This window comes from Vespa crabro, chromosome 3 (genome assembly GCF_910589235.1).
Source record: "Vespa crabro chromosome 3, iyVesCrab1.2, whole genome shotgun sequence".
NCBI classification, from domain to species: domain Eukaryota; kingdom Metazoa; phylum Arthropoda; class Insecta; order Hymenoptera; family Vespidae; genus Vespa; species Vespa crabro.
The window spans coordinates 224,029-236,088 of NC_060957.1; the positions used below are offsets into that span (position 1 = coordinate 224,029).

General features: G+C 30.1%; 1 protein-coding gene across 4 annotated transcripts in view; it reads left to right on the forward strand.

Annotated features, from left to right (window-relative positions):
• Window positions 1-12,060, forward strand: part of LOC124422696 — a 62,317-nt gene that overhangs the window by 40,351 nt on the left and 9,906 nt on the right. For all 4 annotated transcript variants that reach the window (XM_046959512.1, XM_046959515.1, XM_046959514.1 and 1 more), the window contains exon 3: window positions 2,670-2,878. In XM_046959512.1, coding sequence (XP_046815468.1) covers window positions 2,670-2,878 — 209 coding nt within the window. The remainder of the gene's footprint in view (window positions 1-2,669; window positions 2,879-12,060) is intronic.

A 12,060-nucleotide genomic window follows, 5' to 3' on the forward strand; every position in this document is an offset into this window, starting at 1 on the left:
CACTCGACATACTCATGCCAATGACGTGTGAAAAGTCAAATATTCTTATGACAGCTGATCTGTTTTTGGCTCGCTACACTTGCGTTTATATTACACGTATATAACGCTTACGTTTTGACAAATACATAAATTCATTTCTATTCTATTTTTCATTGTTGTATTTTTCTTCCCTTCATAAATTTTATTTACAACATTCTTATCTAAAAGACGATGGAGGCGCGGTTAGTTTCGCTGAACAATAGTAAATGGAACAAGATGAATGACGTTCGATCGTTCACTGATTTTATAAGTTTTTTATTTACTCAAACAATAATGCAATTAATGAATGAATTATAATCGTCCAATTGTACTTTATTATTTAATCGTATTTACTTAATAATGAAGTTAATTCACAATTACGTTATATATTATTCCTAATGAATTCTATTACCGTTAGTTCGATAAATTCAGAGACGTGATATCTAATTACTTTTAGAGAAAACAAGTTCAAACTCTCTTTAGTGACAAAAGTAGTTTAGTAACAAGAGCTATAAAGTCTCGAAAATCGATGATATATACAAGATGCAAATTACAATTACTCAAGTTCAAGTAAATATGTAATACTGCAAATCCCAATAAAGCACTCGAAGTTCGCGCAAATCTAAAGTCCCAAATGTATAATAATTTTAAATTGAATTCTGAGTTTATACTTTTTAAGTTTTTATATTGTGTTCTGAGCTTTTACATTAAACTTACTTATATCAACGCCACGAAGAGTTCTCTCCTCTAATGGCAATTAAGATGGAATTATGATTTTTCAAATATTAATTACTATCAATAATGATTCTATCTTCGAAGAGAGAAAGTTTGGGAAATATCAAAAATGAGGTAGATGTAAAAAGATACTGCGGCAAACAAAAGTATTTGTATAGTAAGGAAACTATAAAAGAAATAATGATAGTTTGTAAATCAATAACTATATTTGAATAAACTTTGTACGATATTTAAAGCAATATTCAACATAAATATATATAAAAAATAAAGTTTATATCCTATAATTTACTGATCAGTTTAAATAGTAGTTCATAACTTTTACGGTGGACAAAAGTATTTATATATATATATATATATTTAGGTTGAATATTGCTCTAAATAATGCATAAAGTTTATTCAAATAAAGTTATTGATTTACAAGTTATAATTATTTTTTTTATAATTTTCTTACTCTATGGAATCAAAATATTTGCCAACACACAATACTATAAAATAACTTTTATGTTGATTTATGCGAAATAACAATGGCTGCCAATTTGTCATGGTGGTGTTCAAATAATCTCATACGGATGAATCTAAAAAAAAAAAAAATATACATATCAAAACGAATCAATAGAATTTCGGAAAAAATTTTGCATATATTTTGCATTCATTTTACATATATTTTGCATATTTTGAAATATAAAATTTGCGTATACATCCGCAACATAATCATTTTACATATATTGCGGAGAATATTTGATTGCAATCTTTGTAAAATTTCTATATTCGAATTGCAGGACATAACTGAATAAAATATATTCGGACAGGTTTTAGAATAATCTTGTATATCTTTGTTTTCTAATTTCTATTTACGTCGTCTTCCTATCAACTAGTACAGCTTTTTTGTTTTTTACTTGAGTCAAGCATACCTGATCTGTATATGCTGTTTCCATGCTAATCTCCTATCTAAAATTATGTTGAGGTATTTAACTGAGTTCTTTTTGTGAAATTATTATATCGTTTAATTGCATTGGAAGCCATGTACTTTTGCATAGGTTGAAAGTCATATAGTTTAATTTATTTTCATTTAATTGTACGCTTTAAACTTTTTTTTTTAAGATGGCTTTAATGTTCAGATGTTCTTGCAAATTTGTAGTAAATTCGAAAAGATTGAAAGAATTGCCGTATTATCTGCAAATATAGCTGTGATTACTTTTGCAGAAATTGGTATATCTGCAGTGTAAGTAAGGTACAGGATAGGTCGAAGCACGCTTCCCTATGGAACTCTAGAGTTGATTGGAAAGGCTAAGATAATTACTTGTTGAAATTGAACTTCAAATTTCCTATTAATTAAGTACGATCGCAATATGATACAGAGTTCTTATAGCCTATACAGGATATTGGTGTGACAAACTTTATTAAATGCTTGTTTAATATTGAAAAAGGCAGTAATATCTTTTACTTTCTAGATCTTGTCTTATATGATCGATAATTTTATTGGAGAGTCGTATGCCGTTTTCTAATCATTCTGATCATTTTCCTGTTTTTTGTACTCTTTAGTTCATGGCAAATCGTTTAATGTTCCAAACCTGCTTATGAGGACGTCTGGTCTGTAAAATCTGATCTATGCGAGGGACGAACGTCATAAATTTAAGACTTCTGATCTTAACATTAACAATATCAATAACTTTCAAAAAAAAAAAATTCTTAATTTCAATTAGTTTCGATCAATTCTATTATATTTGTTAATTGAATATCATCAAATTGATATTGATTGAACTATAGGTTTCCAGACATACGAAATTAATTGATAAACTTTCGAAAGATACTATCTCTCGTTTAAGAGTTTCTTCACCAATATCTCGAAGAAAAGTATAGTCATCTGGTTGCATTAACTTAATTCGGCTACTCTAATTAATTACGATTTTCTACAGATCCGAATTCAAACATACTCAATGGACCGATTCGTGAAACCATATCAGAGGCTCTCTACGTGACTATACCGGATACACCAAATGCAATGGCCAACGATACCGGAAATAGTCTAACGAATTCGCAAAACCGATCGCCACCTGTCTATACCATCCCTTCAATGACTTCACCTCCGCCTACGTATGATGCCTCCGTCGCAAAATCTTGGCAGGTAAATTTTTTCATTTCTTCAAAAAAAAAGAAAAAGAAAAAGAATTGCAAATATAAATAAAATAAAAATTATTCAACGATAGATTTAAATACATTTTGCATGTTTCGCAATGAGTACACTGAACTTGGTATTATTAATGGTGTACGTATTAATGGTGTATCGGAAAAGTTAAAGAAAATCATGCGTTGTAATAAATCATTACAACGTCAAGGACGTTTTGGTTGGCAAAAATTCTTACATATTCTTTTTATATTTGACGTTAATTCGTTTATCATATAATAACCAAATAACAACAGATCGATGTGATCTATTTCATGACAATCTAGTTATTTTACTTCTCGCAGAAGAGTTCTAGAGTCTATCTGATGCGATTGCTTTCGAGTTGTACTTGATTCTCTTTTTCCTCCTCTTGTAGTCTATTAGCATCTGTTATTTCTCACAGTTTCCAAGTTGGAAAAAATCAATATTGATTAGCTATCTACCGATTGGTCTCCGTGAAATAGTATGAGTACGGAGATATAACAGGGCCAATAACCTTTGCTTTTCCGTCCATGGCATGGATGACCCACTTCTCTTTTTTTTAGTCCTTAGGAAAACAAGGATAAGGATTGTGTATAGTGTGGACCCAAAAAGTCCAAATTGCAATGTTTGTGTTGACTTATTTCTTACGAATCTGGTTACGCTAAAGTTACCCAAACCTGCCTGGAGTATTTACCGATAAGATTTCAACAAGCAACGAAAGGATTGCAATTCTCAATGGTTACAATGAAATCGAAATAAACAATTGATTTTTCATTCTTATTGTCAAAGACTTGTTATCAGAGACAATTCTAACTTTGCTTGGTCTAATTCACTTGAAATGAATATCTTGCTTGCGGTCATACAATAGCGGCAGTAGCACCAGTAGTAACTGATTTCTAGTCAGATACTATTTAGAGATATATATATATATATATATATATATATATAGAGAGAGAGAGAGAGAGAGAGAGAGAGAGAGAGTGTATGTAAGGGTCAATGGCCAAGCAATGTAACGCTCGACCGGTTCTTGCAAGCTCCTAGCAAATAAATTGATACAATTTACGAACTTGGAATATCAAGATTATAAATTGAAATAAAGTCAATTTGAAATGAGATTTTCGCATTAAAATATTAATTTTGACGTAAGAAATAAAATCGATATAATTACACCTTTTAAATACATATATATGCAATATAGATACGCATAGAATCAGTACGTATTAGTTCATTTCAAACGAATACATTTCAGGAGTTCAGTGACCTGATTATACCGGATCAGATCTTGTTATAAATTCGAAAAGGAATTGAATCATTGAAGAAGCGGTTCACAGTGTGATTGTAAAAAAGAAAAGATAAAGAAGATCAGTGAAGTGGAAAGGTCAGAGAGGAATAAAAAAAGAAGCAGATTCAGCGCAGGACTTTTTCCGAAGCGAGAGATCCTTTCTCTAATTCGCTTGGCTATTCCATTTGGTCACGTATAGCTTCTCGGCGCCGAGTCTAACATAAATTCTATGATCATGTCACGTCAACTTTCAAAAAGATATCTTGCGTATTTCGAAGAAAAAGAATAGAGAGTATTATCAGACAGGAGATCTCTGTCCATGTCATTCTTTATTTTCATTCTATTCGTCTACATTTTCCGATTGCAGACCGAAGGAAAAATAACGCAATATTACTTTATATATTGTAACATCCCTGATCCAGTTCCCAATGAAATTGATAAAAAAAATTATTATTTTTATTTAATGCTCTGGAATAAATGATTCTTCGAGCAATCCTTCCTGAAGTTCTTTGAAAATCTATTTTTACAAGTTCTTTCTTTGCCAGAAAACTTTTCTAAACGGACAAACATGTGTATATTTGTTCGTCTTTGGAACAATAATAATAGAAGCAATGAGAGAAAATAAGTTTGAAAATGAAAGAAGAGTTTGGATATCGTTTGAAATGAATGAAGCGTTCATTTTCACTGACAAATTGAAACAACATCGTAAGAACTCCTTGCGTTGGAGATTGTACAATTGAAATTTCAATTTATAGACGTAATTGTAAAGAGAATTATAAATCTAGAATCGTAAGGAAATTAATAGATAATTTTTCATGCGTATTCTATACAAGTAATATTGAACGCAAACTTTTAAATTTGATATTTTTTCTTGGATCATTGATTAAATTTTTCGTTAAGTTAATTTCTAATGGATACTCTATCGATGCTTAATATGTATTGAAAAAGATCCTTTTGTGATTCGGCTTAATGTCTTAAACGACATGTATTTTCAATTAAAAACACTCTACGCACGATGACTTATCAACTTACTCTTGTAACATTCCACTCGCATACACGTATTTATTTTACACACATATACGAAACGTCATGTGAGAAAGGGTCCGTTTACGAAAGAAAAATGATACAAATGTTGTGTCGACGACTTCAATGTCAATGAAATTTCTCTAGACCTTTACTAACAAAATGACTTTCAAAGTCGTAGATGTAATAAAATACGAAGAAAGGGGAGATACAAAGCGATCTTTTAAAACGCTTTGGTTACTATCGCATAAGAAAATATTTTTTCTTATCGGGAGAAGATTAAAAAAGTAAAATCAAATATATGTTGAAAAAAAGGGACATCGAAATTCTAGGAATTAAATCTTATTAATATGTAATTATTATTTTCGATAGGATAGATTTAAGATAAGGGACGAAAAAGAAGAGATAAAAAAGAATATAATCATCTTAAGTAATGATAGTAATCACGACAAAGGGTGAAAATTGACAAGAATTATTTTAATCCAAACTTGGAATAATTTATTATCGTCAATAATTTAAAAGAAGTCTAAAGAGACATTTCAAAGAGAAGTGGAACGTAATTGTATAGAAAAGCATTAATAATGATAGCTTGTAAACTTGACGTTAAATGTCGCCTCTTAGAAAGGGAAATTAATTAACTAAAATGTTTTTAGCCGTCAACATGTTTGAAAGTCCGATTATTATCGAAGTGATATGAACGATCTGCATTTGGGATATATCAATTGGGAATAAAAAAGAAGGCTCGAAATTTGTGAAATATCTCTAATAATGAGCACGATTCGAAATCTAGAAAATTAGAATTCCCAGAAAGATAGAAATTCATAGATTATATCGGGAAAGATCATACGCGAAATAAAAAAAGAAATGCAAAAGAGTATAGGTTGTTGATAGAACATTATATCTGACGGTATGTAGATATATATATATATATATATTTATACATAAATATCTAAATAGATATATAATTCTCGATTGGTTTTCTCATTATTTATTGCACACTCGACTTAACGCGAATTTAGTTAAAACGTTAATTTCCACCTCGTCAACTCGAATTCCATGATTAAATAATCGCGGTGATTTCTCACTAATTTTACAAATTTATCGCATTGGCAATACAGTGCGACAAATGAATTAGATTTATCGGTTATCGATGGAAAAGAGAAAAAGGGACAGACAGATAGAGGGGAATAAAGGAAAACAAAAAAGAAAAGAAATAACGTAAAATAGGTTTTTCGAAGAAAGAAAATTTTTGGAATGTAGTTAAAAACTTGAAAGTATATCTGTCAAAATTGATCGCGTGTTTAATTTATTCTTTTTTCCAAAGATTTTATTTTAAAATACATAACATACGATAGGCTCTATCGTCTGTCGATTGAATGAAAATCGTTTAATTGATATTATTATTTCATTCGAAATATCTATTTATTTATATATTCGTGTTGTTCTTTTTTCGATTAATTCGTTCTTTGTATATTATGTTAGATATCTCTAAGATATCCTATCATAGGATTAAGAAAATGTTCGTGCGTCTCTATGAGCGTTGAAGAAATGATAGTCTAAGCGTAATCCTAGAAGTAGTGAGCGATAAAAATGAGTGTCTATGTACGTGTGGAGATTAGATGACGTCTAGCCGCACTTTGTCTAAATGCACTTTGTTTGAATAATAAGCCAGCGAAAAAAAGATATGATTACCGATGCAAAAGACTAGGCGAGAGTATAAGAGAACAGAACAAAGCAGAATTTTTGAAGAATTTTTGAGTTTTTATCGAGCATCGAGTATCGACCGAATATACAAACGAAAGGAAATTCGTATATCTCGAAAGACAATAGAGAACTTATTTATTTATCTGTATTTTATAAATTTTTTGTTATTTTGCTTTAAAATTGTTGTTACCTAAATACTAAACACCACTTACATTATTTCGACGAACCATACAATTTTAATATTTTTCGTTGAAAAGCGGTCTAGTAAAGGATTTTACGAATTCCATAAATTGATTCTCAAACGATCAGCTTGATAATCCAATGCAATTGATTCCGCAATTTCACGCGGTAAATTTCTCAAAGGCTAAGCAATTGATTTTCTGTGATCGTTTCTAAAAGCTTTATACGCTTTGTCCCTTAAAAGTGTTCCATTTATTTCTTCTTTTATCATTTCTTTGAGGAATTTTAAAGCAAAATAATGCAAGAAAAAGCAAAAAGAAACTTTCACCATTAAATACGGATAACAAAAAGCGTAGAGTTAAACGTCTATTATTATATTATCGATTAAACGAAAATTTGAATATAAAAAGAAAATCGTTTGAATGAATCATAACATTATTATGTATAATAAAGATTTTTTACTTTCTTATGAATGTTTTAAAATGTCTTATAAACGTTTCATTATTTTATTATTGCTACAAGAATTAACTTTTTCAAAATATTCTTCTCGTAATAAAAATATGTTTAAAATTTAACAAACATCCTTGCTTTCTCATCAAACATAATCTATTCTTGTTTCTCTCGATCAATTGTCGAATATTATTATTTGTTGCTCCGTTGTTTTTGATAATCAATGCCCTATTATATTTGGAAATAGATACGTGAAATATCCAGAAACGAAATCAGATTGTCGTCTGGAAAAGTTAAAATGACTCGAAGTCGTTAAAACGATCCGGTTGATGCATTTTAAGAGGATTCGGATGAAGTGTTGCTTTAGATGCGAATATCTGGAAAAGTCGCGAAGTTTCGTATCCTTACTACCACATCAACGACTGTTTCCATTCATGAGTCGACGGATACGGTTGCCTAATTTGAATAACCGTAACCTCGCTGCTTTAATATTTTCCTATGATATCGCCTATATGCAAGCTACAGACATTCACTTCACGCTCTGGAATTTTCCATTTGAATATCTGACGATACGGAGACGCATTCTCTCTCTCTCTCTCTATATATATACATATATATATGTGTGTGTGTGTGTGTGTGTGTGTGTGTGTGTGTGTGTGTGTGTGTGTACGTATGTATGTATCTTTCTCTCTTTTTCCTCTTAGTCTTTCCTGTTTCTCACAAAAGATGTCCTTTTATTTCCTTTTCTTTTTCCTTGTTGCTTTTCGACCAACGCTCTTATTGCCGAATATGAATGGACAAATAAACGAACATGTCTAGATTTTGAGAGAATATTTCGATACGACTATGCGAAATGGTCTTTTATTGCATACGTCTCGAATATTTATTCATTTCGAAGAAACGAGAAAGATGTATGTGCTCGAGAGAAAGAGAGAAACTTCTGAGAGAATCTTTTTTGGATCTATCTTGATATCGATACATTGAAATAATATTTTTAAATATTTACAAAATATAGGGAAACTATTCTATAGAAAATATAATATATAGATGGAAAGAAATAGTCAAGTTTATTGAACACAATTTGGTGAAATTATCCTCTTCGAATACACGAACCTCGATCATCTAGAATTAATGTAGAGACAGTTTCACAATCGATAATTCAATCACCTGATTCAAATTCGCTTCGCATATTGGAGTTTATTCGCTTCATTATACGAAAGTGATGATCCGTCATCCGATCTATCGTCGTGCAACGATAAACAAAGTTATTAACTAAAAATCATTCAAAAGTTTATATTTTCGATCGGAAAAGGTATAATAAAAATGCATGTCTCTAAATTTAATAAAATTTTCGACAAAATTATTTATATTAGTTTCTAAGACCCGTTTCATACGATGATCAATCACATTGATCAATCGGTATGGAATATAAGTATAAAGTCTGACAATATGCAATATTTTACATTTGAACGAAAAATCTATTTCAAGCTTCGCTTTTTAATAATAGATGCATAATTCATTAGCATAATTACTAACGGAATAAATAGTGATACCTATCTACAAGCGATTAGTTTTAATATATGCATGAATAATTACGAAAAATCTAAAAGCAAGTAATAAATAATTTAATTATATTAAATAGTGAAATTTTCGAATTGCAACGAAGAACTGTTTAAAATGCTCGATATCAAATTAATCATGATATTTTCTAATTCCATCGCAACATATATCGAGTACTATTAATTATTCTGTCATCTTAATATTCGCTTTGAGAACGAAACCAAAAGTTATTTTGCAACTTCATTCAAGATCATATCAACTTACTGATCGTTGCCAAATCTTCGTTAGAAATACACCTTCCTCGTCTTCGTATCATAAGAATTTTAAATTGTAATTCAGGTCATTATATCAGATCGGCGATACGATAATCCAATCACAATTTCAATAATCTAATATTCGCTAAAGAAAAAAATAAGAAAAGCGAAATGGATCGAAGCTTCTTGGAAAGATTATAGGCAAATGCGAATGAAAGGATACAGGAAAAATGAAAGGAGGAGAAAAATCGAAGATCATAGCCAAGGCGTTCGGTTTTCGTTTTCTTTCTTTACCTTCTCCTTTTCATCGAAAGGAAACGGAAAGCCGGAAGTGGATGGCATTCGAAAGCATGGCTATATATATATTAACCAAAGCCTACGTCTCTTCTTTTTTCGTTTTTGTGTAGCCTCCTGAAAAAGTAAAAAAGAAAGAGAGAGAGAGAGAGAGAGAGAAGGAAAAAGACGAAGAAAAATGATTCAATATTATTTCCTGTCAAGCATCGAAAAAGCCTTACCACTTAATGATGCTTCTCTTAGATCGATTGAAAGGACTGTAAAACTCCTCCTAACATACCTTTTCTTCTTGTAAAAACACGTTTCGTAATATATCGAATGATCGAGCGATTACAATGGATTGTACGATGTGTATATTATATATTTCGGTAAAAGTGAATGAATTGAAAATATTCGTCGAACCTCGTATTCAATTATGCAAGTTATCTTGTTCGCAAAATAAGAGATAATGCGTGACGCGAATAAATTTGTTCGAGAATCGGTTTAGAGATTATCGGTTTAGAGTTTCGAATATCCGAAACTTTAGGATATTTCAAAATGATCCGATTATGGAGAGATTATCAAACCTCGAAAAGTTTTTGAGCTACCGTCCGATAATGCTCGACGTTTATATCTTGCGAAGAATGAATCTCGTGAAAATATTTAAGTTTGCAATAAATTTAAGCTAGGTTAGATGGAAAAAAGGTCGATAGACCCGAAAAATTTACGCTCTGTCAACCACTTGGCTTTAAGATTAATTTGCACTTTAATGCAAATCGCTTTGTAATTTCATGGATTTAATAACTATCGTTCGTCGAGTGCACGCTACGCTTGAATTCGATCCTTTTGTTTCAAATTAACAAATGGTAAATCGATAACAATAATCAACAAATTGGAACTCTTTTCCGTCTATCAAATGTTTGAATGGATAAATTTATCCGATTTTGAGATCCTGAATTCAGTCGAAAAATCAAATTCCCTTTATTAGATATAGAATACAAATACAATAATATGATATAGCAAACATTGATATAAAAATATTGATATAAGCAAACATTGGCCATTTTAAATATAAATAAAATATAACACTCAAAACTCACTAAGGTTTTTTTGATAACATAAAAAGCTCTAACACCAACAAAAGCAAAAGAATTCATATTAACCCCATGAGGTTAGTATTTACAAAATTTAATGTCAATTTTGAAACGGCGAAATTCTTATTTTGTACGATATACCTCATCACAAATGAATTTTTAGCGACATTTTATACCCTGTATTCTTATAGTTATCCAATAAGTCACTCATTATAAAACTATATTTATCGTCTCTTCTGTTACCTAAAAAATTCTTCTGTTACCTAAACAACTAACTTGAAATTTCTGAATTTATCATCAAAACTTAAATATTTCACAAGTTCTTGTGTTTGTTACTCTTGTTTTTGATACAAAACAATCTCTTGATTAGTATACTAATTTTTAGAATATAAAACAATGTCTTGATTTGTATCCTAATAAATATTCTTTCTTTTAGCTTTATTTCATTCAACCTGGGAAACATCATTGAAATGAGATCATTTGTTCAAATAATTAAAGATTTGATCTTCTTTATCAAGAGATTTTACAAAGTTATTCATCAAGCTTAATTTTATATGAAGCAGAAGCAAAATAATTTTACTCGATTCATTGAATGGAATAAATTTCATTTCACATTTTTCTTTTCAGCAATGTATAATTTCCTTACGCATCACTGATTTTATTATACATACATACATACATACATACATACATACATACATATATATCACGGAAAAAAGATGTAATACATGTAAGACGTAATACAGCATTTACGAGGATCGGCTTCGAATTCTACGATCAAAATAAGAATTGATGTATTACACACCCGATTCAAAATGGCTATTAATTAATATAATCGTCGAAACTATATATCTACATACATACACATATATGTCTAACCATGAAAATCGAGTTCAATATATGTTAATTTTTTATCCACGTTGCTATTAAGTTAAAACAAGACTTTAAATTTAAATCCAGCCATATTTAATCTTCCTTTTCATCTCTTTCCAACTTATTCAGACGAATAAACGTGGAAAAACATCAAGCTCTTTCCTTAATTAACTATATAAAAAATTACTAATTAATTTACTCCATCTCTTCGAGTTTGTCTAATTCAAACTATAACAAATTTAAACTCGATCTTTTGATCACTTCATTTCCTCCGATTATTTTTTTTTCCTCCAAAGGAAAAGAAAATATAACGAGGATCGAATGTAACGGGGCTAATAAGCAAGAATAAAGTGAACTTGACGAACGAAATTCGAATTACAAAGAGAAAATAAAAGATATTCGCTCTACTTGACATGCTTAGAAAAAGTCAACTTACGTAACATCATTAAGTTAACCGTGAGTGCTACT